Source organism: Globicephala melas, chromosome 13 (assembly GCF_963455315.2).
Source record: "Globicephala melas chromosome 13, mGloMel1.2, whole genome shotgun sequence".
Lineage (NCBI taxonomy): Eukaryota > Metazoa > Chordata > Mammalia > Artiodactyla > Delphinidae > Globicephala > Globicephala melas.
This window is the reverse complement of record NC_083326.1, coordinates 3,533,078-3,560,642: the sequence shown is the minus strand read 5'-3', so window position 1 is coordinate 3,560,642 and position 27,565 is coordinate 3,533,078. Positions and strand designations below refer to the sequence as shown.

General features: G+C 48.9%; 1 protein-coding gene across 4 annotated transcripts in view; it reads left to right on the top strand.

The window, feature by feature from the left end:
* Window positions 1-27,565, top strand: part of ST8SIA5 (ST8 alpha-N-acetyl-neuraminide alpha-2,8-sialyltransferase 5) — an 80,556-nt gene that overhangs the window by 14,051 nt on the left and 38,940 nt on the right. For 2 of the 4 annotated variants that reach the window (XM_060310528.2, XM_030868278.3), the window contains exon 2: window positions 14,787-14,894. The exons of the other annotated variants lie outside the window; for them this stretch is intronic. In XM_060310528.2, coding sequence (XP_060166511.1) covers window positions 14,787-14,894 — 108 coding nt within the window. The remainder of the gene's footprint in view (window positions 1-14,786; window positions 14,895-27,565) is intronic. 4 annotated transcript variants of the gene reach the window in all.

Genomic DNA, 27,565 nt, shown 5'->3' with positions numbered 1-27,565 from the left:
GAGAGGGTGGAGTTGGAGGGCGCCCTAGAGAGGAGGAAGGGGCTGAGCTGACCACCGCCTGGGGTCTGTGCTTCGCTGGCAGAACCGCTACAGTTTTGCTGGTCAGAGCAAGTTTTGATGGGGCACCTGCTGTAGGGCTGGGACTGGGGGGAGGCAAGCAAGGCACCCAGGGGACAAAGTTTAAGGAGGCTCCCTCTCAGGTGTCGACCCTGTGCTTGCACAAGGTGGAGGGTGGGGCCGCCCTCGATTTTGTGCCCTGGGTGCCTTGCTTGCCTCCCTCTAGTCCTGGCCCTGGGCTCTCTGTGCCCAGCTTGCACTAGGTGGTGGGTATTAATCAGCTTCCTGTCCCTTCCCCAGATGTCCCTCAGGGATGCAGAGCTAACCTCTCACTCCTCGCCCTTGCTCATCTCTCTCTCTAGTTTTTGTCTTTTTGATATTTGTACTTTCCAGGCAAATTTTACCTCTTAGAGGATCTGGTTTCTCCCCTTTGACTTATCCAGGCCTATTCACTTCTCATCTAATAGGCTCTCATCCAATAATTCTCAAATTTAGCTCTTAACCCTCTGTGTAGGGACACCACCCCCCCTCCACATACATACACCTACAGGTGATAGTTTCATCAGGTAATTACATGAATTATTAATATTCATTAAATGTTCATGAGCCAGACTCTAATTTAAGCAGATAATCCTAAATGAGGATTATCTCATTTAATCTTCACCATAGTCCTGTTAAACAGATCCAATCCTCCTCATTTAATACTCAGAGAGGATGAGTAACTTCTGTAAGTCCGCACAGCTTATGAAACCTTTGTAAGAGATATTTTATTCATCTCTGAATTCCCAGGGCCTAGCACAGAGCCAGACATTAATTGTTGAATGAAAGTTGCATACAAAGAGAATACCCCAATTTTTGCCCTACGGTCAATGAATGTCCATTAAACACTCATTCAGCTTTGTGCTGGGCGAGAAGGGAGGTTACTCAAGAATTATTAAGTATGCTACATGTCCTTACGGAACTTACAGAACGCTGAAAGAGACAAACATGAAAAATAGGTAAGATGGTATATAAATACATTTGGAATTGTGTGACAAAGGCTATAAATCTTGTAGGTTTCAGAGGAGACAGCAATCAGGATGGCGAGTAGCAAGGTGGGACTTGATGTGGGCTTTGGAGAACTAGTGGGTTGCAGAGACTGGGGTTGGAGATACTCTGGGGGACAGGCTGGGGTGCTGAGGCTGGAGGAGCAGGTGACGGAAGTCACTGAAGGCTTTTACATTTGTCTGTGTTCCCTGGCGCTCTGAGGCCAATGGCCCCTCTGGTCTTGGTTTAGTCTTAGGTAGTATGAGTGGGTGGCCTAGATGCTTTTGTCACAGGTTGGGCTTTGCCAGACCTTTTGAGGGGGCCCACAGGTCCTGCCGAGGCCCTGGACTGTGGAGGGATGGAAATGGGGCAGGTAAGCCAGGAGGTGTGTGTGTGATGCCATGCATAGAGGGTGGGGTTATTGGGAGAAACAAATACCCAAATCCACAGACGCTCAGCTTCCTTACAGTCAGCCCTCTGTAACTGTGGATTCCACATTCATGGCTTCAACCAGCCGTGGACTTGGACACTGCCAATGCGAAGGGCTGACTGTATCACAGTCTGGGGGCTTAAACAACAGAATGTTATTGTCATACAGTTCTGGAAGCTGAAGTTTAAGATCAAGGTGTCTGCAGGCCATGCCTCTCCCCTAGTTTCTGGTGGTTTGCTGGTAATTTTGGGCATTTTTTGGCTGGAGATCTCTGCCTTCATCTACAGGTTTTCTCCCTGTGCACATGTCTGTGTCCAAATTTCCCTTTCTTTATAAGAGCACTGGTCATATTGGATTAGGGGTCCACCATACTCCAGTGTGACCTCATCTTAATTTAACTAATTACATCTGCAACAGCCCTATTTCCAAATAAGGTCACCCTGGGATTAGGACTTCAACATATGATATTTTTTGGTGGGGGCAGGGAGACACAATTCAACCCGTAACAGCCGAAGGAACTAAGAGGAGGCAAGGCTGGGGCAGGAATGAAATGATTGGAGAAGTTTAGCTGGACTGGGTTCCACAGGTCTGGCCAACAGTGTGAGGTGCTAACCTCGGAGGCACCTGCACACGGAGAATCTGGGGGCTGCCATAGGATGGAGAAGATAGAATTAGTGGACGCTCTCGACAGAGAGAGTCGTTGGAATGAATGCTTGGGTGAGTGAGTGAACCCTCTCCCATGTCCCCATCACTCCACTGCCGTCCAAGGAGGGAGGGGGCCCCCACTCCGCTCTCTGTGGTGTGCTGTTTGCAGCCTGAGTCCCGGAAGAAGCTGGAGGGCTGGTGTGCGCACCCCCATGGTACCCCATGCTCCTCCTGAAAGCGGCCCCCCTCCTTGAAATAAATGTTGAGCAAAGATTTGACAAAGAGTAGTTGGAAGGGCTGTAACAGTTTTGGATGGCTTAGGGTACCCACTCTTTTGGTCTGGCCCTGACAGTAGAGGTCTGGAACGCCAGGCAGCGGAGCAGGACTGTTTGGGGGTTGGCCAGCGGGGAGCCCAGCTTCTCTGTGACGCAGAGGCTGGGGTGGGGCGAGGTTGCCCCAGAGTTGTGCCTGGAGCTCATCTGGTTTCTCTCTCTGGACCCCTCCTATGGCTGGTGCCCCCGTGTGCACCCTCCCCTCCCTTCACCTTGGCACTGGCTGTACTTGGACTCCCTGCGGGCCACTCCTTAGCCAGAGGCTTCCGCAGAACCATGGATGGCCTTGGCATCCAGGAGGCTCACCGACACCAAGGGCCTTTCAAGGAGGTCAGCCCTTTGCCACTCGCCCGCGGACCCCCACCCATGCCAGTGCCCACCACTTGCACCCAGCCTTCTTTCCCCTCTGGGGGTGGAGAGCATGGGGGTATCAGCCTGGGGAGCGCCCCCCCATTCCTGTCCTCAGGATGCTTCACCTGCAGCATCTTTTCTGTTGCCCCCAATGAAAGGCTCCACAGGCAAACCCTGGGGAATGAACGCACTTCCCTTTCCCCCTGAGGTTCTTCTTGGGGGTAATGTTACCGTCTGGGAAGTAAAGTGAGTCACTAGTGAGTCAGGATGGAGACCGGGTGAGGTAGTACGTGGAACCTGGTAATTATGCCCATTAATCCCCCTGCAAAGGCTTCCCAGCCGGCAGGCACTCCTTCTCTGAGCTGGGTGGGGAGGGCCTGCACCTTCTCCGAGAGGGCCTTCCTGAGCACCCACCCCAGCTCCTTCTGTGGACCTGGGGACAGCGGAGGACTGTGGGAGGGGAGGAGGGCAGTCTGCAAGCCCCAGAGGGGGGAGGCCGAACCCCCAGACTCCTGGGGGCCCAGCTGAGATCTTTGCTCAGAAGACGACATTGGTCACCTCCCTCCTAGATGGCTTTGAGGGGCCGCAGAAAGGTGGCGCTGCTTCACCTGCCACCTGCCCTGGACCCCTTGCCAGCCCCAGAACCAGCCACTGGACTCACGCCTCAGGCCACTGCAGGTGCCAGTCCTCTTCTGGACCATTCTCTTCCCGATCCACCCGTTTCCTCATCACCTACTTCTTATCCTGCTCAGATGTCACCTTCTCCGGGAGAAGACCACCCTGTGTGGAATATCTCCTCACTCCAAACTCCTTACTCCCCTTGCCGCCCTTTATTTTTTCCTCAGCGCTTTTTACCATTTGACACATTATGTGTTGTGTCTCCTATTAGCTTATCTGTCTCCCTCTGGTCAAAATTAAGTGTCACTGGGGCAGGGCCTTTGCTAGTTTGTTCACTGTTGAACCCCAGCCTGGCATGGCTGTTCAACAAATATAGAATAATAAAATAATATATGTATATGTATATATATATACATACACACACATGTCAGCTGTGAGGTACAACATAAGTGCTTTGCTGATTAGTTATAGAAGAGTGGTTATACATTTTATTTGACAAGCTTGATGTGAAAGAAATGGCTCATTTCCTCTTTTTTTTTTTTGCGGTACGCGGGCCTCTCGCTGTTGTGGCCTCTCCCGTTGCGGAGCACAGGCTCCGGATGCGTGGGCTCAGCGGCCATGGCTCACGGGCCCAGCCGCTCCGCGGCATGTGGGATCCTCCCGGACCGGGGCATGAACCCGTGTCCCCTGCATCGGCAGGCGGACTCTCAACCACTGTGCCACCAGGGAAGCCCTCCTCATTTTCTTTTAATTAAAAATAAAAAAAGACTAAACTGTCTCCACCAGCTGGTGGGAAACTTAGTCTATCATTATTGAGGTGCCTTCCCTCCACCCCGCCACAGGGTAGTGTGAAGGTCCTGGAGGCTTGTGTGGAACAAAACAGCTGGGGGGCTCCCCGGGCCATCCCGGCCTCAGCCAGTCCACTTCTGCTCCCTGGAGGCTTCTGGAACCCTGGGTCGAGCCTCCCAAAGTGCCCCAAGCAGCAGTCCTTTTGAGGCCCTGCTGTCCATTTAGAAGGGGACAATGGGGAGGAACTCCAGACCACCATCGTGGGCTTTCTGGACTTGAGGAACTTCCTGCTCAGCCATGGTCCCACCCACCCATCCCTAGACTTGAAGGGCCTCCCGCTGCCTTCCAGGTTGGCCTTGCACAGTTTCTTTGGTGAGCTGGGAAGCTTTCAGCCTCCACAACCTACATGGTCCTAAAGTAAGAGGTTGAAAAAGCCAAGCTACCTTCTTGGACTGGAGGAGGGAAAATACAAATGAATAGTTCAATAGGTTAGCCTCCCAGGAAAGTTAAGTACTGATGTTTTGTGAATGATTTTCTTTCTTCGAGCCGACTCGAGGTTATCTTGTCATAAGAGCAGCTCAGTAATTTGCATTCCTAATATATGCTTTGTCCAGTGGGAGGGAAAGGACGGTTGCAGGCAGGGCTTGGGAGCTGCACACCCCTGGACTTCCTCTGTGGGTGCCTTCTGTGATGATGAGGCTGTCTGTTGTGCAGGAGGCAAAGGCTGAGGGTCGCTGACCCAGCCCCCGATATGGAAGACCCCAAGGTGTGCTGACTCCTGGCATAGGATCCCGCACTTTGGTGGCTGAACTGGGAGGCCAGTCTCCTGAATTCCAGGCCTAGCTTTGCCTCCAGCTGGCTGAGAGGTAACTCCCACTGTCGGCCTCAGTTTCCTCAGCTGGGAAGGATGATGCCCACTCTGTCTCCCTCCTAGGACTAGGGGCAGCATCGAGTAAAAGGATATAAGTCAGGGGCCGTCACTGGGGGTCCCCAGGCTGCGTGCAGCCCTCAGCAGGGGGTATTTGGTCTGCACAGCATTTAAGTTGGGAAATTAAAAATAGAAGTCTGGGTTTCCAGCATCTCTTGGAAGAATGAAGAAAATGACAACACAGGGCCTATCTTCTCATATGGCAGCAGCGGGCTGGGGCTCAGGACACCTACCCAGGCAGGGGTAGCATAAGGATCCCAGTTCCTGCTGCCTCTGCTTCACTCATTCACTTCATTCACTGTCTGCCTTCCGGGAGACTTGCCCGCTCACTGGTGGAAGTGAAGCACAAGTATTAATGTACAGTTGGATTTTTATTGGATGTTGTATCCAAGGTGTGTTACAGGTGAAATGGCCCAAGGAGAGTGAAGATGATGATTGGTTAAGGGAGAGTAAGGGCATTATGGGACCATCCCCCGCTTTAGAGATCAATGTCAGGGAATGAGAGTGGCCCTTCTGACCAGCACGGGGTCCCTCAGGGGGCTAAGGGCACCATGTTCTTGGTGGCCCACCAGCTTGAGACTAAGTTGACTCAAGGAAAAGAGGTGGATTTGGGTCTGTTCTTGGTCAAGACCTGAGTCAAGAAGGGCTTTTAACTCAACTGCTGCAGCCACTTCCAGCTGCTGATCCCTAGGTCCCCATCCTCACAGGGGTCTGGGCTCTCCTGATGATGCCGGGGGAGGACAGGGGCCACAGTCTGAGTGACCCACACAGCAGGTCACTGACCCCTGAGGGGCTTGGGTGGCAGCAGTTACTCAGGAGAAAGGCATAAAATTCTCTGGAGCAGCTCCTCCTCTCAAATCTCAGCATGAAAAATCTTCCCCTGCTTGGTTTTCCCCATTTTTCCTTTCTGTGTGAATACCAGCTGTCCTCCTCACCATCCCTCCTGTTTGTGCAACGGGAAAGAGTTACCAGAAGGCTTTTGCATCTGCTTTTTCTTACTTGAGAAAGTCCAAGCATCATTTACTAAGGACCTACTAAGTGCTTCCAAAGGTCTATAAAGTTGTCTGCGATGATAGTTATTTATTATTATTATCATTATTATTGTATGGCTCTGAGTTTGCATTGTTTCTACTTTTTTAATGTGATTATAGAAATAATACATGTTTGTTTTAGAGCTTATGGAAAGGACAGAAAATTATAAATAAGTGGGGAAAAAATCCCTCATCATACCACATTCAGAGACGTATTAGCTTTAGGGAATGTTTTCTCCTAGGCTCTCCTCTGAGCACTTTTTTTAAAGAAATGAACTTACACATATATTCTATTTATTTATTTATTTTTTACTTAAAGTTAATGATTTCCCTGCGCCGTTTAAAATGACTTCATAGATATGATGTTTTGGGGGCCACATGGCCACCTGTCATTTAGCACCACAGTTCCTTAGCCTTTCCCCAATGTTGGGTATTTAGGATGTTTCCTGATTAATAAAAGATTCCAGACAACTGTGTGTCTGGTTCGAAGCCCTCTGATCTGTCGACAAAAATTCAATTAACTATCAAGTTAAGAAGAAAAAAAGGGAATTTTATTTGAGCCAAACTGAAGATTATAACCAGGGAAGCAGATTCTAAGAAAGCTCTGGGAACTGTTCCACCTGTTAGAAGTCGAAGGCACAGTCATATACGTTGTTTTTTGTTTGTTTGTTTTTTTTGCGGTGCGCGGGCCTCTCACTGTTGTGCCCCTCCCGTTGCGGAGCACAGGCTCTGGACGCGCAGGCTCAGCAGCCATGGCTCACGGGTCCAGCCGCTCCACAGCATATGGGATCCTCCCAGACTGGGGCACAAACCCGTGTCCCCTGCATCGGCAGGCGGACTTTCAACCACTGCGCCACCAGGGAAGCCCAGTCATATACGTTTTTGAGACAAAGATTTGTACATCAAAATGACATACTGGTATTTTACATAAAGTCCACGTAAACACATACAAAGCGAACAGCAAGTCACCATGACCGCCTACAGAAGTGGGAAAGAACACTGTTCTTTTAAGAAGTTACACTGCTAGCTTCAGCAGAAAGAAAAAAAAAATTGATCTTTATGGTTGAGCAGACACTCCCATCTTTGAGGAGCTCTGCACATTAATGCAGCTGCGCCCTGCACATTAGGGAGGGAGAAGGCCCAAACACACACAGAGAGAGAATTTTTTGTTTAATTTTTCTTGTCCTGCCTTAAAATATAAATTTTATTTCATCAGATCAAAGTTCAATCATTTCCCGAGGATCCTGGAAGGATTATCATTGGGACTGAAGGTATAAACATTCTTATACCCTCTGATACATATTCCCAAATTCTCTTCCTGAAAGGTGATTGACACCAATGACCAGCCCTAGGTATTAACATTACATGTATTTTGTTAACTTGATAGGTTAAAAAAAAAGAATTGCATAACTTTCATTTGCAAGTCTTTGGTTACTAGTGAGATTAAACCCACACCACAATTTACCTTGATTTTGCATGTGTAAGATTCAAAAAGCACAAAAGAGTATGGATGTGGAAAGTAAGACTCCTTCTCACCTAGTCCTCCAACAGCTTTCTTGTCTTCTCTGGAATTGAACACTGAGTTACATGCATTTAAGTCGTATGTTATTAGATTTAAGCTCTTACACATTAGAATTTATATATCTGCTTCTGTGGACTGTTTCTATCCTTAGGTCGAGGTTTATTTCTCCCCTTTGACAGGCGAGGAAACTGAAGCTTCAAGAGGTGAAATGCCAGGAGTCACATAGTTAGCAAAAGCGGGTGAGCTCCAGAGGTATCTCTATCCGGGAATCTTTGGAGGCAGGAATGAGGCAGCTGCGGGCACGTGTGACTGGGAGGGAGCGCCTTCTCATCCAGGAATGTCTCCCTCATCAAATTGCTGCTGCCGCCTGAAATCCCACCAAAGGCTGGCCCGCAGCTGGGCCATTCCAGTGTCTGAGAACTGCCAGTTTCTGAGGTGAGCACTGCACGTGGCACGTGGCCGAGCCCTGGCCCTGCCTCCTCTTCTCCGCTTTTCTGGTACCCTCACACCCCACCCCAGGCCAGTTCAGGCCCCCTAGCCAGTTGCCCTTCAAATCCAGCCTCTCCCTGCCTGGGAGGGTGAGAGTTTAGAAACACCTCTGTGTCTACAACCCCTCTACCCACCCCAGGAGGGCTGGACCCAGTGAGCCATCTGGGGTGTGTCCCCCCACCCTACCTTGTTTCTTCCTCTTTCCTGGGACGTGAAAACCTCCTGCTCTAATTTTCCTCAAGAGGGACCCTGGAGAGGGTGGGATTCAGGATCCTGGAGTTCTAGAACCCAAAGGTACCCGAGTCAGCCCCTGTTCCCCCCTCTGCTTGCTTAAGGGATCTTGGGTCAGACAATTTTACATCAGGTTTATATACACGTCTCTACTCTAGAAAGGACTACAAGCATGTGGGGACGACACGCAGAGAGGTAGGCAAAGGGGACCCGTGACTCGGCAGAATGTGTGGTGCCGAGCGGCTTATGCTGACTGGGCCGGGGGCTCAGGGAGGAGAAGACACTTCAGCTGGACTTTGACGTTTGGGTGGGACTCAAGCAAGTGGGGGATGGGATGAGGGTGAGTGGGAATGCCAAGGGCAAAGGCGTGAGAGTTGAAATGCCGCGGTGGGTCACGAGGCGGCCGGCAAAGCTGCAGGCAGTTGCTGGAAGGGCCCCTGAGTTGAGGGTTTGGAACTTGTCCTTTGGCGATGGGGCTTCTTGGAAGGTTCTGGAACAGAGGAGGGGTGCTGCTGGCATGGTTCTCAGGGAGCCAGCTCTGAGGGAGCATAGGAGTGCGTGAAGACTGGAGATGAGGCTCGGAGGTTGGTGCCCTCCCATCCTCTACTGACCTGGGGAATGTGGAAATGACAGTGGCTTCAGTCTCCCCCTGCAGAGCCCGAGGAGGCACGGGCTTCCTTGGAGGTGGCTTGTGAGGACAGGATGCAGATGCCATTTCATCCGGAGGCACCCGGCCAGACTTTGTGTGATCTGGGCTGCAGGCCCAGTGCCCCGCTGGACACTCAGCGCCTGGAGTCCTGGGCTCTGGCATCAGGGGTGCGATTTCCCAAGGAAACCCAAGTGTCCACAGTGCCCAGTGCCCTGCACCCCACGGATTCAGCCTGTTTTGGCTCAACGTCCCTGGTGATTCCGACATCTGAGGCGGCATTTCCTGACACTTGGCCCCAGGGCCTGCTGTATGCAAAGGCAGGTGGTGCAGTTACCCACACACTGTGAATGGAGCGCTATGGAGGCACCACACCCCCGTTCCCATAAGCCATCTCCACTGGCCTCCTCCAGTGCTGAAGTCCCAGGTTAGAAGTCTGTGACTCTGGGTCTCCCATCAAAATGGGGGAGGATCTCAGAGAGTATTTAAGCAAACTCCTTCGTTTTACTATAGTCTATGGTTTGTTTTATATAAAAATATTATCACTAAATGATTGACAGCAAAGGCAGCAGCTCTAATACTTAAAATAATAATCATAATATAAATTTATAAATAGTTAAAAATATTGGATAATGACAGATACTGTATGATATCACTTATATGTGGAAGCTAAAAAATAAAACAAACTAGTGAATATAACAAAACAAAAATAGACTCACAGATATAGAGGACAAACTCATGGTTACCAGTGGGGAGGGGATGAGAGGAGAGGCAAGATCGGGGTAGGGGATTAAGAGGTACAGACTGTTATGCTTAAAATAAGCTACAAGGGTATATTGTACAACACAGGGAATACAGCCAATATTTTATAATAACTGTAAATGGAATATAACCTTTAAAAATGGTGAATCACTATGTTGTACACCTGAAACTTATGTAATAACATTGTACATCAACTATACTTCAATAAAATCTTTTTGTAGAATATTGGATATTAGAAAAGTCGTGTGTGTGTGTGTGTGTGTGTGTGTGTGTGTGTGTGTGTAAAAAGCATGGGGACAAAAGGGGAGGAAGAAGCAAGGGCCTTGGGATCAGACATGGACTTGAATACTTTCTCTGCTCCTTCCAGGTTCTGGGCAGATTATGAATCTAATCTTATGAGCCTCAATTTCCTCATTTGTGAAATGGGGGGATAATAATACCTACCTCCAAGCTGTTGAGAGGATTCAAAATAAGAAAAACCTATCACGGTGCCTGGAACATATATATATATATATATATGTATATATATATGTATATATATATATATATTTGGCTGTGCTGTACAGCTTGTGGGATCTTAGTTCCCCGACCAGGGATCGAACCTGGGGCCCCAGCCGTGAAAGCACAAAGTCCTAACCACTGGACTGCCAGGAATTCCCTGGAACGTAATTTTTTTTTTTTTTTTTTTTTTTTGGCGGTACGCAGGCCTCTCACTGTTGTGGCCTCTCCCGTTGTGGAGCACAGGCTCTGAACGCGCAGGCTCAGCGGCCATGGCTCACGGGCCCAGCCGCTCCGCGGCATGTGGGATCTTCCCGGACTGGGGCACGAACCCGTGTCCCCTGCAACGGCAGGCAGACTCTCAACCACTGCGCCACCAGGGAAGCCCTGGAACATATATTTTTTAACTCACTGCCATACATCTTAGTAACCCTTCATAATTTTTGGAAGATATTATCAATGGAGATAATGCTACTCTCATGGGCACTTCTGTCTGTTTTTAAATTGCTTCTCCAATGTATAATTTTGTCTTTTGCCCTGAAACTCCCCCTGGTAGTTGACTCTGGGAAGCCTGGGCTGCTTTTGCTACCCTCCGACGGCTGCAGGAATTACTGCCATGAGAGTCAGGGGTTAACAGACATGACTGTGGGTTACACAGCAGGAGACCTAGCTAAGCTGGGCTGTCGTCAGCGACAACAGAGTAAAGCTGAGCCTTAGTGAGCCTATCACAGATTTCATAATCAGAAAGTCTAGACCGGAGCTATTTGAATTTTAACAGTCACAGAACTTTTAAGTAAGTACAAGGTGTGAAGTGGCACCCTAAGCTTTTCAGTGCTCAGGGCCTTAAAATATCTGAATCCAGTCTTGAATAACTCAGTTTAAATAATTCTTTACATGTCGCATTTCCCCAGGTTTAAGACGACGTTTAATGTTAGTTTCACCAGGAAGGTGCAAAGATTTCTTGAGGCTGCCACAGCCCAGGAAGTTCCCTGCACCGACTCCAAGTCCTGTTAGTGATTTCAGTTCTGCGCTTTGGTTTTAAAAATTATTTTAACACATTTTTATCATGAACAAATTGAGAAGAAGATGGAGAACAATGTGACAAACAACCATGTAGTCACAACTGTGAATTATCAATGTTAACAAATGTTAACATTCTGCCCTATGTATTTCAAATCTTTTCCTCTCTTTTAAAATAAATTAGACATAAAAAACAGAGCACCCTTTGTAGCACTTGATTGCTAATATTTTTTATCTTGTTTGCTAATATTTTCATGTGTGTTTGTGTAATCACCGGAGCTGTAGGGTAAGCATTGAGAAAACATGAGTTTGCTCACCTTGGGGTCGTGACCCAGGCCCCGGCACAGTTGCTGGCACAGAGTAGATGCTCAATAGATTTTTGTTGAATGAATGAATGAGTGAATAAAGCTTCTTTTTCCTTTGTTATCCCCCTTCATATCTCCACGTACCCTTTCGTCACTGGTGTTTCGTTGGTTAATAATGGACAATTCTTACACTTAGCTCAGGAATAGAACTCAAATTACTGTGTAAAATATATTGGTTTTGAAACTTACACAATCAGGTTTTTTGGAGATAAATTAGAAAATGTTGCTAAACTGAAAGAAGGAATAAACCCGAATCCTCCTTTCAAAGATAACAAGCTTTATGGTTTAAAACTCTACAAAAATGGGATCATTAATGCATATCCCCTTTTATAACTTGCATTTTTCACTGAATTTATTATGCACACCTTTCTGTGTCATAGTTCCTGCTAAATATTGTAATAATTGATATCTTCTTAGTAGTCTGTCACTTCTACGACCCTGGGAGGACTGTCTTGTGAAGGGCCATCCGGCTCTCACAGGGACCAGTTTGAGTAGGAGAGTGAGAGTGCTTCTGGGTCACCCCTCGTGCACTCGGTGGACACGAGTCTCTCTGGCCGGACTCTCTCTAAGGAGCCTGTGAGTTTCCTAGCTGAGTGCTGGGCTGGGAATTGCTTGAATATGCTTGTGAACCAGCTAATTTTCAAAATTGCAGGTGGAAATACTACTCTTTTCTTGGCCTATAGACAGTCTGGTACAAGCTTTTAGGAATAAAAGTTTTTACAGTCAGAAAGCCAGAAAGCGCTGGGTTTAAACCTTAGGTTGGCCACTTGTTAGCCTTCTGGCCTTGGGCAAGTTACTAAACCTCTCTGAGCTGCACATGTCATCACCTATAAGTGCAGAAAATGGGACTTGACACATTAGCCTGTTGTTGGAATAGAGATAACGTATGTGAAGGGCCTGGTTCACTGTAGGTGCTCAGTAAATGTTTCCCTTCCTGATAAACCAAACCCAAATTCTCTCTAAGAAATATCTTGCAATATTACCTCGAAATATCTCTTTGAAAGGAAACATAACAGATACATAAATAAAGGTATTTATATTATAGGCGTTTATAATATCTTTATAAATGCATATAAGATGGATTTATATATTATACGTATATAATATTTATATTATGAATAGATAAATACATAAAGAACTTGAGCCAGGACCAAGTGGAACGCTGCTGTTCCCTGAACACTAAGAACTGGACGGGCATTTTGCTGTGGCTTCGGGCTCTGTCCTGTGAGTTGTGCCTATTCCTCTCCCAGGCCAGCTCCGCTCTGCCGAGGAGGCTGGAGAGTGTGAGAAGAGAATCCGAGTCAATTGGCAAAAGCATCGATTGAGCACCTCCTGTGTGTAGCCTTCTGCTCACGGGGCCCCAAGGGCGTCCTCCGCCCAGCGTCTGGCTGGAAATGGGGCAGACTCGCAGGCGGGAGGTGACCTGGCCTTGCCATTGAGGACACAGCTCAGCCCTCTAAAACTTCCGGTCAAGAACTTTGGAGACATCGAGACAGTTCTCCCAACTTGAAAGATGAGAATAGAGGCCTAGAGAGGTGTAGAGACTTCACTGAGGTCACTCAGCTCATTAGTGGCCGATCGGGGGGACCAGAGCCCAGCTTCAACCACTGTCGCTGCCCCATTTCCCTTAGTGTAGAGACTTTATTAGAGGGCTTTATTTTTAGGGGGTTACCGGTTTTATTTTTGCTTGCTTTATTCTCTACTTAAAAGTTAACGTTTACCCCACGTACCAGGGTCTTTAACGGGACTTTAAAATTCACATTTAAGGGCAAGCCAGTCTCTAGAAGGTGCACTGAAGCTCCGTGTTGTGGGCAGTGGTTCTTAACGGGGTTGATTGTCTCAACAGGGGACACTTGGCGACGTCTGGAGACAGTTTTGGTCATCACAGCAGGAGGGTGGAGGATGAGGACCTGCTGGCCTCAGAGTAGAGACCAGGGGTGCTGCTCACCAGAGGATCACAGGACAGTCCCACAGCAAGGACTGCGCAGCCCCAAATGCCAGCAGTGCCACATTGATGGGGCGGCGGCAGCCCTTTCCTCTGTAGCCTTCTCGTTTGACTTGGTCAGGTTCCCTCCGGGAAACCCATCCATGCCCAGACCTTTGGGGGCAGGGTGGCTGGGACCGGGCGTGCTCAGTAAGGTGACTTCCAGGTCAGCCCAGCTGTTTTTAACCTAGTATCTTGGTATATGAACACTGCCGTCTGCAGGGTGGGCAGGCAGAAGGCCCGGACTGCTTGGGCTTAAAGCAGGGGACTTGAGTGTGTGGAGGTGGGGAGTGTTTAACGCTCCTTATAAACCTGAAGCAACTCTTCTGCGGGCAGCTCCATTCTGCAACCCCACCTTCAGTGGCCCCGGTGGTGCAGTGAATTCCCGAGCCTTCCCGTATCCTGCACAGAAAATAGATTTACTTCTTATAGGCGATCAGGGCTCCACTGTCTCTGGCCTAAGGCAATTACTCATCTGCTTTGCATCTTCCAAAATGTTGTTGCGGCCTCTGCTACTCCTCTCCATCCATGCTCATGCCCTTGTTAATGCCTTTGCTGTCCTTTCAGTCAGGTTGGGGGAGGGAGCAAAGAGAACCATGTGTGTTGAGTCCATCATCTTAAACCAGGAGGTGTGTCCTTATGAGTTGGAAAACTAGATTTCATTAAAAGCTTTGCCGTGTGTGGGGCCTCTGGGGAAGGCAAAGAGCTGGCGAGCTGGAGCTCTTCTGGTGTGAGTCTCTGGAGGCGGAATTGAAGGGCGCACCAGATGGGGTAGGGGAGCTCTGCGACCTTGATCTCGCTAAGCCTCAGGTTCCCTGCGTGTATAATGTGTAATCCTGCCCTGCCCGTAGAGGTGAAGTAAGGGCACGGATGTAGACGAGCAGAGAACACCGTAAAGGGCTGTGATCTATTACCGTCATCCTCCTGGGTGGACATCCCTCTCGTCTCCACTAGGCGTGATCAAGGCGAGGTGTCACATGGCACACGCCAGAATGTGACTGTCTGGTGATGGGCTTACCCAGCATGTGAGCATGAGTACCGACTGCCTCGTTCTCTTGCCAGAGGTCTCCAGTTTGGTTGGCAGAGTGGTGACCAGCTGGCCAATTGGACGGGGCTCTTTAATGTCATGGACGACCCAGCAGTGCAGAGTGGCAGTGACTCCAGCTCCAGGTACAGACCCCGGCGAACGACCAGGGAAGCTCATCCCAGGGTGACCCTGCATCCCCTGCCCCATGGCCTACCCCCCAGGGCTGCCCTCAGGGAAGAAGCAGTCTCAGCACAGTGGCCCAGAGCTCACTTTGGGATCCTGCCTTGTCTGCTTTGACAGGAGGGGTGAGGGCTAGAACCCAGCCAGAACAAAGCAGGGACTCCTGGGCCCCTCTCTTTTGGGGTGGGAGCTGGGATGGAGGCTGGAGAGGGAGTCTGGGTCTCCAGCCTCCATTTGAGATGGGGGCAACATTCCACCCCTGCTGCAAGGCTTCCGGATACCAGGCCACGGGTGTGTGTAGGTTTGTGGGGGGTGAAATCAGGGTGGGTGAGTGTCGTGGGCTCCCTGTTCCTCTGCAATCCCACTGGACAGGCCATCCCTACTCTGCCCATCTGTGAGGCTGACCTTGGCTGGGGAAAAACGTTTTCATCAAGATACGATGCTGAGGGCTTCCCTGGTGGCATAGTGGTGGAGAATCCGCCTGCCAATGCAGGGGACACGGGTTGGAGCCCTGGTCCGGGAAGACCCCACATGCTGTGGAGCAACTAAGCCCGTGCGCCCCAACTACTGAGCCTGTGCTCTAGAGCCCGTGAGCCACAACTACTGAGCCTGCGTGCCGCAACTACTGAAGCCCACGTGCCTAGAGCCTGTGCTCCGCAACAAGAGAAGCCACCCCAATGAGAAGCCCGCGCACTGCAACGAAGAGTAGCCCCCGCTCGCCACAACTAGAGAAAGCCCGCACGCAGCAACGAAGACCCAACACAGCCAAAAATAAATAAATAAATTTATTTAAAAAAAAAAAGATACAATGCTGAGAATTGACAGTCTACCACCACGTGGTTATTTCTTCTTGATCGGCTGTAGTGTTTGGAGTTAAATAAGTCATTAAGGGCACTCTGTATATTCCGGAGTAGGAATTCAGAAACTATTTGTAGAATGAATGAAAATGGAATATTCTCAGGCAGGGCACACTCATTGCGGGGGGCAGCGGGGAGCATTGCGGGGAATTTTTCTGATAAGACGGGATGCTCTCTCTGCTTGGAGCTGGGTGTGGCTGGAACTTCCCAGCTAAGGGTTTCCTGGGGCTAAGTTGTTTGTTTCCTTAATTTTTGCATTTATAAGTATGGGCTAACTTTCAGATCAGTTTCCCTGGGAAAGAGGCCTGAGTTTTCATTGCTGTTAATTTTGACACCAAAACATCAAATCGATCCTGCAGAGGAGAAGTAGTATGTTTTTCAAGGACCTCAATACATCTGATTTTGTTCAATGCTTTGAAAAAGAAAAGATGTGGCTCCAGTGTCGGCAGCTGTTTGGGAAGGTGTCCACAGACAGGCCTTGGGCTGTGGTGGGTGGCCTCAGGCCGTGGCCTGGGATCAAGGTCTTATTCTGGCCTTTTAGGAGCCCCGTTCTTTCCACATATGCGTGGTGGGAGCCCTGGCCAGCCGCTTGGCCCCTGGGATGTCACCCAGTGAGAGTGACAAGTCCAGAGTTGTCTGTTCCGTATGTTGAGCCTCCAGTGTTGGTCCTTCTGCTGTGTGACCTGCCCGCACAGATGGGGGGTGATCTAGATAAGTCTTCAGGTGTCTCCCTGGGAAGGACTCCTTGAAGGGCTCACCGAGAGGTTTTGGCTAGAAGGTGCTAACAAATTGAGCAAGACAGAGCAGGCCCCTGGAGGCCATTCTGGGCAGATGTCCCGGGCAGGGGCTGAGCAAATTCTAACTTTTCCTCCTGCCAGCGGCTTTGTTCTCTCTGCCCTTTTCCTGCAATCTTGTCTCTAATTTCTCTACCTATCTCACCCCACCTAGTCTCTCCTCTCCCTTTCTTCCTGTCACCCATTCTTTGTCCACTTTTCTTTCTCAGCCCCTGTGTTCTGCCTCTCTCCTCCTCCCTCTCATCTCCCTTCCCCTTTATCCTCTCTCCCTCTCTCAGCAACTCAGGCCAGCCTTCCCTTCCCTGCCTCCTGGGGTCCCTCAGGGCCAGAGACACCTCTGGCATCTGTCAGGTGCCCTTTATTCAACATTGTTACCAATTGAGTTGATTTCCTTCCAGAGAGCCGCCATTTGACCAAGAGCTCCCTTAGCCACTGAATAAATGTGATGGCCACACATTCCAAGTTCTTCTGGGACACTCCCAACTCATATCCCAATTTCCAGTTGACCCCCAAACTCCCCACATATGTGAGAAAACATGGTATGTATTTCACACGTGTAGAAAATAATGGTTCATGTAAGTAGAACTGACCTGTATGTTGGTGATTCTTTTCCTTGGCGTGGGAGCAGCTTCTGCCTTCTTTAAAATGGGCAGGACAGCTCCTGGCAGCAGACGTGCAGGGCTGGGGGGAGGACCTAATGACACCGTGAAAAGGGCTCTGCAGAGTGAAAGTGCATCATCCCAGCGGACAGCTCTCTGTGCCTGCAATACGGGATGAGCTTTGTGGTATTGTTCACCTACTGAATAATTCAGCGTATGCCGTATTTTGCTATCCGTAGCTGTGTGGTATGTTGAAGCGTGGCGCACCTGATGTCATTTTTTATTAACACTGTTGGAAGGGAAGTCAGGAGGCACCATTTATAACAGAGGATAAAGAGGGGCAAAAAAAGCAATGACTCATAAGTTGAATACTCAACCAGGAGCCACAAGAAGGAGCAGGTCCAAATGATCCGTCTGGAGCACTCCGAACAGGACCGCAAAGGAAATCCAGGCCAGATGGTGCTCATAAAGGCTGTGGCCACGTCTTCACTTTGGACATAAGCTGGGGGAAGTCCAGACCCAACTGGAAAGTGTATGAGTTACAAAATATACATTGACATATGGCTTTATTGATTTCAAGTCTAGATCTAAAAGCATCCAATAAGCATTACTAGGAGAACTGCTTTAGTGAACAGATAGGAATAATTGTTAATCAGCCAATGCTTCTATTTAAGTGGGTGCTTTGAACAAGCAGGAAGGTCTTTGAAGACAGCTCTCATCATGTTCAAATTATGTGTTTATGTTTCTGTCTCCCAACCTAGACAGTGATGGTGCTTCTCCATCTTTGAATTTTTAGCACCCAGCATGGCACAGGCTCAACAAATGTTAATTGAATAAAAGAATGCATTAAGCAAGAACATAGTATAGACTTTTGTTAAGAACGCAAACTTCAATGTCAGTGTCCTGGAATTCTCCCTTAGAGATTGATTCCTTTGGATTAAACCTTGTCTTCTGGCACTGTCTTTGAAAATTAATCCCTGGGGAAGGGAAACACTTTGGAATCAAAAACTCATTCACAGTTTGGAATGACCAGAGAATTTTTTCTCTTGAGAAGAGCAGGTAGTAAGGAAGTGTGAGAGTTCTGGGTGGCAGGGTGGGAAAGGGGAAACTGATAGTGGAGGAGGGGTATGTAGGAAAGTAGAAGGCAATGAAGGCAGATGATGTACTTTTGCAATAACTGACTGAGAACTACACCCCCCAAACCACCCCCACCACGGCGCATGGTGATTCTGGAAAGGGTAGATAGGGGAGGGGAAGGGGAGGGAGGGCACTTGTCCTGTCAGCCCACTGCTTTGACCTCTCCAGCCTGGCCAGCTGCCTGCAAGACCAGTGACCACCTGGAGGGGAAGGGGAGGCACAGCACCCGTCTGTCCTGCAAAGTGGATAGGCAGTGTTGCCTCCGCTGCCTCAGGACATCCCAAGGAAAGGTCCCCCAGTCACAAGGGCTGAGGGCAGCTGAGGCAGGAGTCCCCAAGGGGCTGACTCGCAGCCTGGCTTGTAGCCACAGCTCAAAAGGCTTCACTCGACTTCTGCCAAATAGATCCTGTTCCATATCCCAGCCCTTGTCCTCCTGCCAGGATCCACCTCCCACTAGGCCTCCTCCTTGAAGCCTTCCCTGATAGCCCCTTTCACTCTGTGTTCACTCTAAGATGTGTCTGCACAGAGGGCTATTTCTATCATTACGCAGGCAGAGAACTCTCCAGCAAGTGCACACGAACCACTTTGTGTTTGCTCGGGCATCCCCCAGACCTCGAGGAGCCTCCTACCCTGGGGAACTGGGCTGGACTGCCTGTGCATGCAACTTCAGGGCCCTCCGGACACAATAGCTTCAGACACAGCCCACAGGCAGCCTGGCTGGCTGGCCTCCTCAGCCCCTCCTCCCAGGGTGCACACAGCCTTGGCCCCCTGGTCCGAGATGGATGGCAGGAGATGGCTTGCAAAGACAGCTCAAGGAACACTTCTCTCTGAGGTCTAGAGCAGAGCTGGCCCAGACTGTCGCCCGCCCAAGCTGTCTGTTCCCGGGACAGCGTTTTCCCTGTGCTGCTGGGCTTCTGACTGGGGTGCTGGGGACTTTCTACAGAGGAAGGTGGCACCAGCCACAGGAGTAAAGGGCAGGCCCCAAACTGGTGACACAAAAGCCTCTTCGCTCTGTAGAACAGCAGGCCAAGTAAGCGTCAAGGCTAGAGCTTTTCCCTCTGGTCAAGGTCTGTGTTGTGCCTAGCAGCTACTGTGCAGTATGGGGTGTGGAATCGTCATATTTCAGAGCTGGAAGGAACTAGACTGAATTCAATTTAGCATTCTGTTATGCTATATTGAATTGCTCCCTAATTGTTTCAAGACAGTGTATAATTAAGGAATAAATTGTGCGATACAAGTGCTCCAGGAGCCTAGTGAAGTCAGAGGCGCTTCCATGGAGGGGCTAGACTGGCTTGGATGTGGATGGGTGATGCCTGTGGTCGAGTGCTACCGGGGGCTGGCTGTGTGCCAGGCATGGTGCTGGGCGCCTGACACGTGTTACTGCAGTTAATCCTCATACTCAGAGCTTTGAGGTGGGTACTGTCATTGCCCCCATTTTACAGAGCAGGAACTGAGTCCCCACTTCCAGGTGTGGTGGGTGGTGCAGCTGGAGCACACCCCATGCAGTGTGACTCTGAGTCCTAGCACTAGTGGGCCATGCACGACGGAGGGATTCTTCTTTCTGGGCTGTGGACAGACATCCAACGTTGGGTTGGGTTGGGTCCCCTCGTTTCTCCTTGCCAAGTCCTCTCAGACCGCCTGTTCCTGCCCTCAGCTCCTGGCTGTTAGACTGGACTAAAATGGCCATATTGATCTAAGTAGGTGATTACGTGCATATCTTCTTCAAGTATTGTCATTAGCGCTAGAGGCAAGACGATCTTTAGGGTCTTTCATCCCTTCCTCTCCTCCTTCCCACTTTTTAATTTTTTTGCGGTACGCGGGCCTCTCACTGTTGTGGCCTCTCCCGTTGCGGAGCACAGGCTCCAGACGCGCAGGCTCAGCGGCCATGGCTCACGGGCCCAGCTGCTCTGCGGCATGTGGGATCTTCCCGGACCAGGGCACAAACCTGTGTCCCCCGCATCGGCAGGCGGACTCTCAACCACTGCGCCACCAGGGAAGCCCCAAAGGGGAGCTTCTTAGGGCTCCCTGGTCTGGCCCAGAAAATAAGGCTGCCATGTATGTACTCTTGCAGGGAATGTGCTAGATATTGGATCTGGGGCCCTGCAGAGCTGCTGGCTGGGGAGGAGGAGTGTCAGCATGAGACTTTGCCCCTGACCCTCCCCCTAACATGTGCCAGGAATAACGCTCCACTGAGGTTCACGATGGGAGCAGATTAATCACAAGACAATCAAGGGTTGCGCTCAGAGCGTCAGGCTATGTAGCTTTCAGTTCTGATTTCTCAAAATAGCTCTGGGGATTCCTGTGGACAAATGAAGAGACACTGGTCCAGAGAGGGCCCTGGTCCATGCAGGGGTCTGGGTCAGGTCCCTCCACCACCCAGGAGGGGCAGTGTGTCCTGGCAGCTGTGCCCTGCTATTGTTAACAGCCAAGCCCTTCTTGCCTCTCCTTGCATCTATCTGAGAAGACACTCCAGTCCTTTGTGTGTCAGGCTGTAATTTTCAGACCTTGATTTCTGTGTGTTTGCCCTCACGGTTAGTATGGTATCTCAAGATGGCAGCTGTTCTGCTCTAAAATAGCACTGAGCTCACTGAAGGGCTGTTGGCCTTGAGAAGGGGAGGAGGCTGCTTACTGAGAAGCTCTCAAATGACCGTGGCTTATGCCGGTCAGGGAGACGGGCTGCACTGAGGTGACTAAGGACGTGGGTTCTGGGCTCTTGAAAGTGTGAGGTTCCTTTTTTAGTGCCTCCATCCACTGGCTGAATGACCCTGGGCAAGTTACTTTACCTCTTGTAGCCTGAGTCTCTGGTGTAAACCGGGGCAGTAATGCCTGCCTTTTAGGGCTGTTGGGAGGGTTAAGTGAGGCCAAGTTAAGGATCTCGTATCAGGCTACCACATACAGTTGTACCAGGTGGGCACTGCACAAAAGTAGCTAGCCAAGTGGAGTTGCAATCCAGCTCACTCTCATTTGACAGGCCACGTGCCTGGCATGTGGAGAAAAAGGTGCTTTTTCCTAATTCACACAGAGATGCCCTACCTGCACTGTTCCTACTTAGTGTGGGATAAATAAACCACTCTGTGGTTCTCTGAGACTCTGCACCAGGCTTGACAGGGGCCCAGGGGTTCAGATTGCTGAGCTGGGGCAGCTTCCCTATTCCTGGGGCTGGTGGAGGTCCAAGAGGTGTGCTCTTGCATGACACAAGGACTGCCCTGGGCTCCTGTTTTCTTGAACAGCATTAGTATCTAGGGATGAAGCGGCGTATTAGATAGAAAGCTGAATGCGTGGGCTTCATCTTGTACCAGCCAGTGGCTTCTGGGTCTCAAAGTACTGTGGCCCCTAAGGAAGGTCCCACGGTTCTGAAGGAGCTCTGGAGGTGGGATCAGGTGAACAGGGGAGCCCTCTGTGGGGCAGGCTCATGTGGAGGGGCTGGGAGGAATGACAGAGCCAGACTCTGCACACTGGATCCTGGGCATGCTGAAACGAGGCCTCCTCAGCCCTCCAAGCGGGAGCCCAAGACTGCGTGGGAGGAGGGGAACCAATATTCAGAACCGTTGCGGTCACGTCTTCATTTGTCTTCTCGCTTAGTAGGGGCCCTCGCCTGCTGGTCAGGCAGCAGCGCTGCCCAGCTATGCCCCCCACACTCCCGAGGGCACAGAGACGGGGGCAGGATGGATGCAGCCTGGCACCAGCATTGGACTTGGCTGCCAGAAGCCAAGTGGCATCTGAGATGAGCTGGGCTCCTGATCTGAGCGGCTGGGACTATTTATACCTGTGAGGTGCCCGAATGTGGTGCCCCTCCCCTTTGAGGTGGGTAGAGATCGTCTTTCCAGAATTGAAAGAAGAGACAGTGACTAAGTCACCTTGAGAGGCTAATGGAGTCGAGGAAGTTGGAGAAACTGTTGCTCTCAGTCTTATAGCAGCTCAAGGGAAAGCTTGAGATATTTAGAGAGAGATCCATGATTTAAAGGGGCCTTTCTTTAGTGGTTTCCAATAGTAAGAGAAAACTTATAAAAATATAGAAAAGTGTTTTTTGAATCATTCATAATCCCATTACTCAGAGAAACCTACTATTTTTTTTTAAACATCTTTATTGGAGTATAATTGCTTTACAATGGTGTGTTAGTTTCTGCTTATAACAAAGTGAATCAGCTATACATATACATATATCCCCATATCTCCTCCCTCTTGCATCTCCCTCCCTCCCTCCCTATCCCACCCCTCTAGGTTGTCACAAAGCACTGAGCTGATCTCCCTGTGCTATGCGGCTGCTTCCCACTAGCTATCTGTTTTACATTTGGTAGTATGTATTAGTCCATGCCACTCTCTAACTTCGTCCCAGCTTACCCTTCCCCCTCCCTGTGTCCTCAAGTCTATTCTCTACATCTGTGTCTTTATTCCTGTCCTGCCCCTAGGTTCTTCAGAACCATTTTTTTTTCTTTAGATTCCATATATATATGTGTTAGCATACGGTATTTGTTTTTCTCCTTCTGACTTACTTCACTCTGTATGATAGTCTCTAGGTCCATCCACCTCACTACAAATAACTCAATTTCGTTTCTTTTTATGGCTGAGTAATATTCCACTGTATATATGTGCCACATCTTCTTTATCCATTCATCTGTTGATGGACACTTAGGTTGCGTCCATGTCCGGCTATTATAAATAGAGCTACAGTGAACATGGTGGTACATGACTCTTTTTGAACTGGGAGAAACGTACTATTTTAAATAATTAACTAAATTAAATATGGGAGATTAAATTAATTAAATTAAATATGGGAGAAACGTACTATTAATATCTTGTTACAGTCCTTCCCTTTTCCCATGTGTTCACGTATGTATATATAATTCGTTTTGGAGATCATAGTTTTGTAACTTGCCTTTTTCACTCAACATTATCATGAGCATCTTCCCATTACACACAAAATCTTAAGCATCATTTTTGATGTCTGCATGATGGTCAGTATCCAGACCAAAAAGGGATTTCTATGGCTTCCTCCAGAATGCCGTCCTTGGGCCTCCTGTCAGAAGCAGAATCGAGGGATGACCCGTGTGGCAATGCTTCTTGCAGTCTTATTTCCTCAAGTCATTCGTCTTTAAAGAGTGAGATGGAGCAGCACAGCCTCCCCAAAGCATAGCGCAGATATGCTGGAGAAAGAAGCAAGGGCTATTAGCTCCATTTTTCAGATGGAAAACTAGGCTTTAGACCCAGGCCTGGAGTGATTTTGATGACGTGGCTGAGGTACCACATGGAGTGTTTTCAGAGTACCTGGGATTTGTTATCATCACGTGTGGTAAGACACACAGACGTGGAAATGACTGTCATGAAGGAAGAGGTTTTTATACTTACAGATCTCTAGAAACAGGAAGCACACCATGCCATGTAGGACCACACAGGAAGCACCAGAGTCGGTCAAGCAGCAGGAGGAGTGAAGGGGAAAAGGGGGCAAGAGCCATATAGGCAAAGCCTATATGGAAGGAATGGATGCGACAGGGTATGCAGACTTAAGATTGGCTAGTGTGAATAATTTCAGTGGGCTCTGGGGCAGAGGGCTGTCCCTAGTTGTTTGGCAGCTGGCCTTGGGGTGATTAGGGCAGAGGGCTAAGTGGCCCTAAGTGTGAGAGGAGGAGGTGGTGGTGGTGGTGGAGTATAAGCTCTGGATTGCTTGGTTTGCGTATGAAAGGTGTGCTCATGGGCTGTTTACCATCTCTAGGAATTGACTCGTTCTAGGAGAGGCAGTCTCTCCAGGGCCAGCAAGGCCCCAGATGTCAAAACATCAGAAACACATAGTTAATCTATGGAGGCTGCAGCAGAGATGGGTGATCAGGGACATCCCCACGTCTAAGCAGAATTCAGCATGGGCTTTATCCTCAGGGTGGTAGGGGAGAGGTTTACTAATAGCAGCAGAAGGAGGATGGCAGCCAGTCCAGATGGTGGAGAACTTCCTGAGTTAGTCATCTCTGACTCAGCTCTGCCATCAACTAGCTGAGGGACTGTAAGCATGTCTCTGACTCCCTGGGCATCCACTGGCAGCTCTTACCCTTTAACGGCAGGAGAAAGGGAAAGAAGGGAAATGGACATGCCTTGGGCACTTCCTGTGTTCCAGGCACTGTACTAGTGCTTTCTCTGAAATTCTCATCAATATCTTCTCTCAGCCCTGTCACAAGTGTACTGCATTTTTAATGCTGATTTTACAAATGAAGAAACTAAGGCTCTTCATTTGATGGGCCTAAGGTGGCTAATGAGGGGCAAAGAAGGATGTGAACCTTATTCCGAAATCCTCTCCACCTAATAGCCACTAAACACACCACACAAGACCATTTGGAATCATTGAACTGCCTAGTGATGTGCATATGAGTGATGTTGGGGATTCAGGAAAAAGGAAGACTGAGTGGAGGCTGCAGAGGTAAGGCCAGGATGGCCTTGTGAAGGCAATGAAGGGGCTGGCTGATCAAAGGGAGGTGCTGCTTGGTTTTAACGTCCTTTGAGAGTTTCTTTCTCCTGTTTGTGGATCATTAATTCATAGTATTGTTCTGGCTTGGTTAGTAAGTGGGAAAAACTGAGGGAAACTTGGGGATTGTGCTGGGTGGGACTTTAGATACCACCTCTTTCAGATTATTTTTAGGAGGAGAAAAAAGAGGCCCAGAGAGGGGAAGTGATTTACCCAAAGCCACACAGCTGGTTTCGAGGCATATCCTAGATGTGTCTGCAAGTGTCCCAACTCCCTGAGAACGCTAGGATAAGCCTCCTCTTAATAATCTTCTGCGTCATTATAATCTAGAACTTTTCTTAGTAGCATCCTGAGATCATGGCTTCAGATGACCCAGTGGATTCCAAAGGGCTTTGTGTCACTGGCTCTGGTTGCAAATGATGATCTTTGTGATAAGACACCAGACCTCACTTACTGTTATGTGACTGGAAAAATGACATGAGTTGGAGCCAAGGTCATGGACTTTTTTGTAGCCCCAGGCTGACACCTTTGTTCTTAGTTGCAGATAACAGAATCCATTTTAGCTAAAGCAGAAAGGGATTTATTAAGGGTAGAGATAGCACAGAATCATTGGGAAAGCTGAAGAAAGACTCTAGGCTAGCTTCCAGGAATGTCTCTGCAGACTGCATTGTGAAATTGGGCCACCGTGGAAGCTGCTGCCTCTGATATAATCGCAAAGGTGCTGCCACTACTACAATTTCCAAGAGCCATGCCACCTCTGCCACATTCTGCACCAGCAAAACAATACATTGAGCTTTGTTATTCTTCTAGAACATGGCTCTGACTCAGTCTCATGCTACTGATTGTTGAACCTAAATTGCTTCAAGGACCCTAGCTACAAGGGAGTCTGGGAAATGTAGTTTTTAGCTTTCTTGTCTCTGTAGTACAAAAGGTGCAGAGATACCAAAGACAAAGTCCCTGTGTTTGAGATACTCCTCATTTGGAAGGGGAAATAGATATATAAACAGACTATTATGATACAATGGTATCTGCTCTAATTAGGAGCAAATGTATAGAGGGACCCTGAGAGTGAGCATTAGAAAAGGCTTCCCAGAAGTGGGGGCATTTGGGCTGGGTACTGAAGGATCAATATGAGTTTGCCAGGTGAAAAAGACAGAGAAAGGAGTTGTAAAACACAAGAGAAACAGAGAAAGGAGAGTGTGATATTTTGGGGATCCTCAGTGCCTAGTTCTTATGAAATCTGCTTAAATTCTTTTAAGACATGAGAGAAAGGAGAGGATTTATTTTGTATAAATAGGAGCCAATTTGTTGTATAAAATATTTTAATATTCTAAAATATTATTTAAAATTTCTTAATATATAATTATAATATTTAAAAAATTAACTTAAATCACATTAAAATGAAAGAACAAATATTTACAAATATAATAGTTTTAAAGTGTTAAATATTAAATTGTATTTTTAAATTATTTAAAATACCGACATTTTAAAAAGAAGCCAATTTATTGGATAAATGTCTCAATATTTCTAAAGCAGCACAGACATAAGTTTGTCTACATAAGTTAGTGAGAATATATGTGAACTAGCTGCTGCCACATTTTGGGAGGTTTGTGGGAAATGCTCAAGGACTGACTTTATTTTAAATCCTTGGTTGTGGCTTGCAGTGCCCAGCAGCAATCCTGGGGCTCCATCCCCACCTCCTGTTCTCCAGGGCTACCTGTTGAGACGCCACTGCCCCAAGTTTAGAGAGGCTGACCCTGCAGATTTCTTGATTCTGGGCTGTCACGGGATCCCACCCTCCCAGCTTAATCTGCCCAAGCATCTTCTGAAAGAGAGGCCGTGAGGAAAGGGTGCACCTGGCCTCTGCCCTGGAGGCCCCTTCTGCCTCTGTGGCCAAGTCCAGCAGTGAACTACTGTGTTTTACCTTGGTGGGAACCCTCCCCCCGACTCCCTCACCTCCCCGCCTCCGACTCCTCCACCCCCCAGGCAGGCGGATGTTCCCTGGGCTGGTGCAAACTGTCAGGTGCGACTAAGGGAGGCCATAGGGCACTTTCCAGGGGATACCAGCTGTCCTCGTAAGTGGGTGGACAAGAGCAGTCTTGACTGTATGCACTGGTTCACAACGCAGCTTTGCCACCTGCCACCCACACGACGCTGGCAAGTGAGTTAACTCCCAGAGCCTCCTCCTGGGGGGCTAGTAATAAAGATTGAAAGGGAATATGATGCTTAATGAAATAAGTCAGACAGAGGAAGACAAATACTGTATGGTATCACTTATATGTGGAATCTAAAAAGTAATACAAATGATTGTACATGCACAACAGAAACAGACTCACAGACTTAGAAAACAAACTTGTGGTTACCAAAGGGGAGAGGGAAGGGGGGAGGGATAAATTAGGAATATAAGATTAACGGATACAAAGTACTGTATATAAAATAGATAAACAAGAAGGATATACTGTATAGCACAGGGGATTATACCCATTATCTTTTTTTTTTTAATTTTTTTTATTTTTTGTGGTAAGCGGGCCTCTCACCGCCATGGCCTCTCCCGCCGCGGAGCACAGGCCCCGGACGCGCAGGCCCAGCGGCCATGGCTCACGGGCCCAGCCGCTCCGCGGCACGCGGGATCCTCCCAGACCAGGGCACGAACCCACGCCCTCTGCATCGGCAGGCAGACTCTCAACCACTGCGCCGCCAGGGAAGCCCTATACCTATTATCTTGTAATAACCTATAACGGAATAGAATCTGCAAAATACTGAATCACCATGCCGTATACCTGAAACTAACATAATACT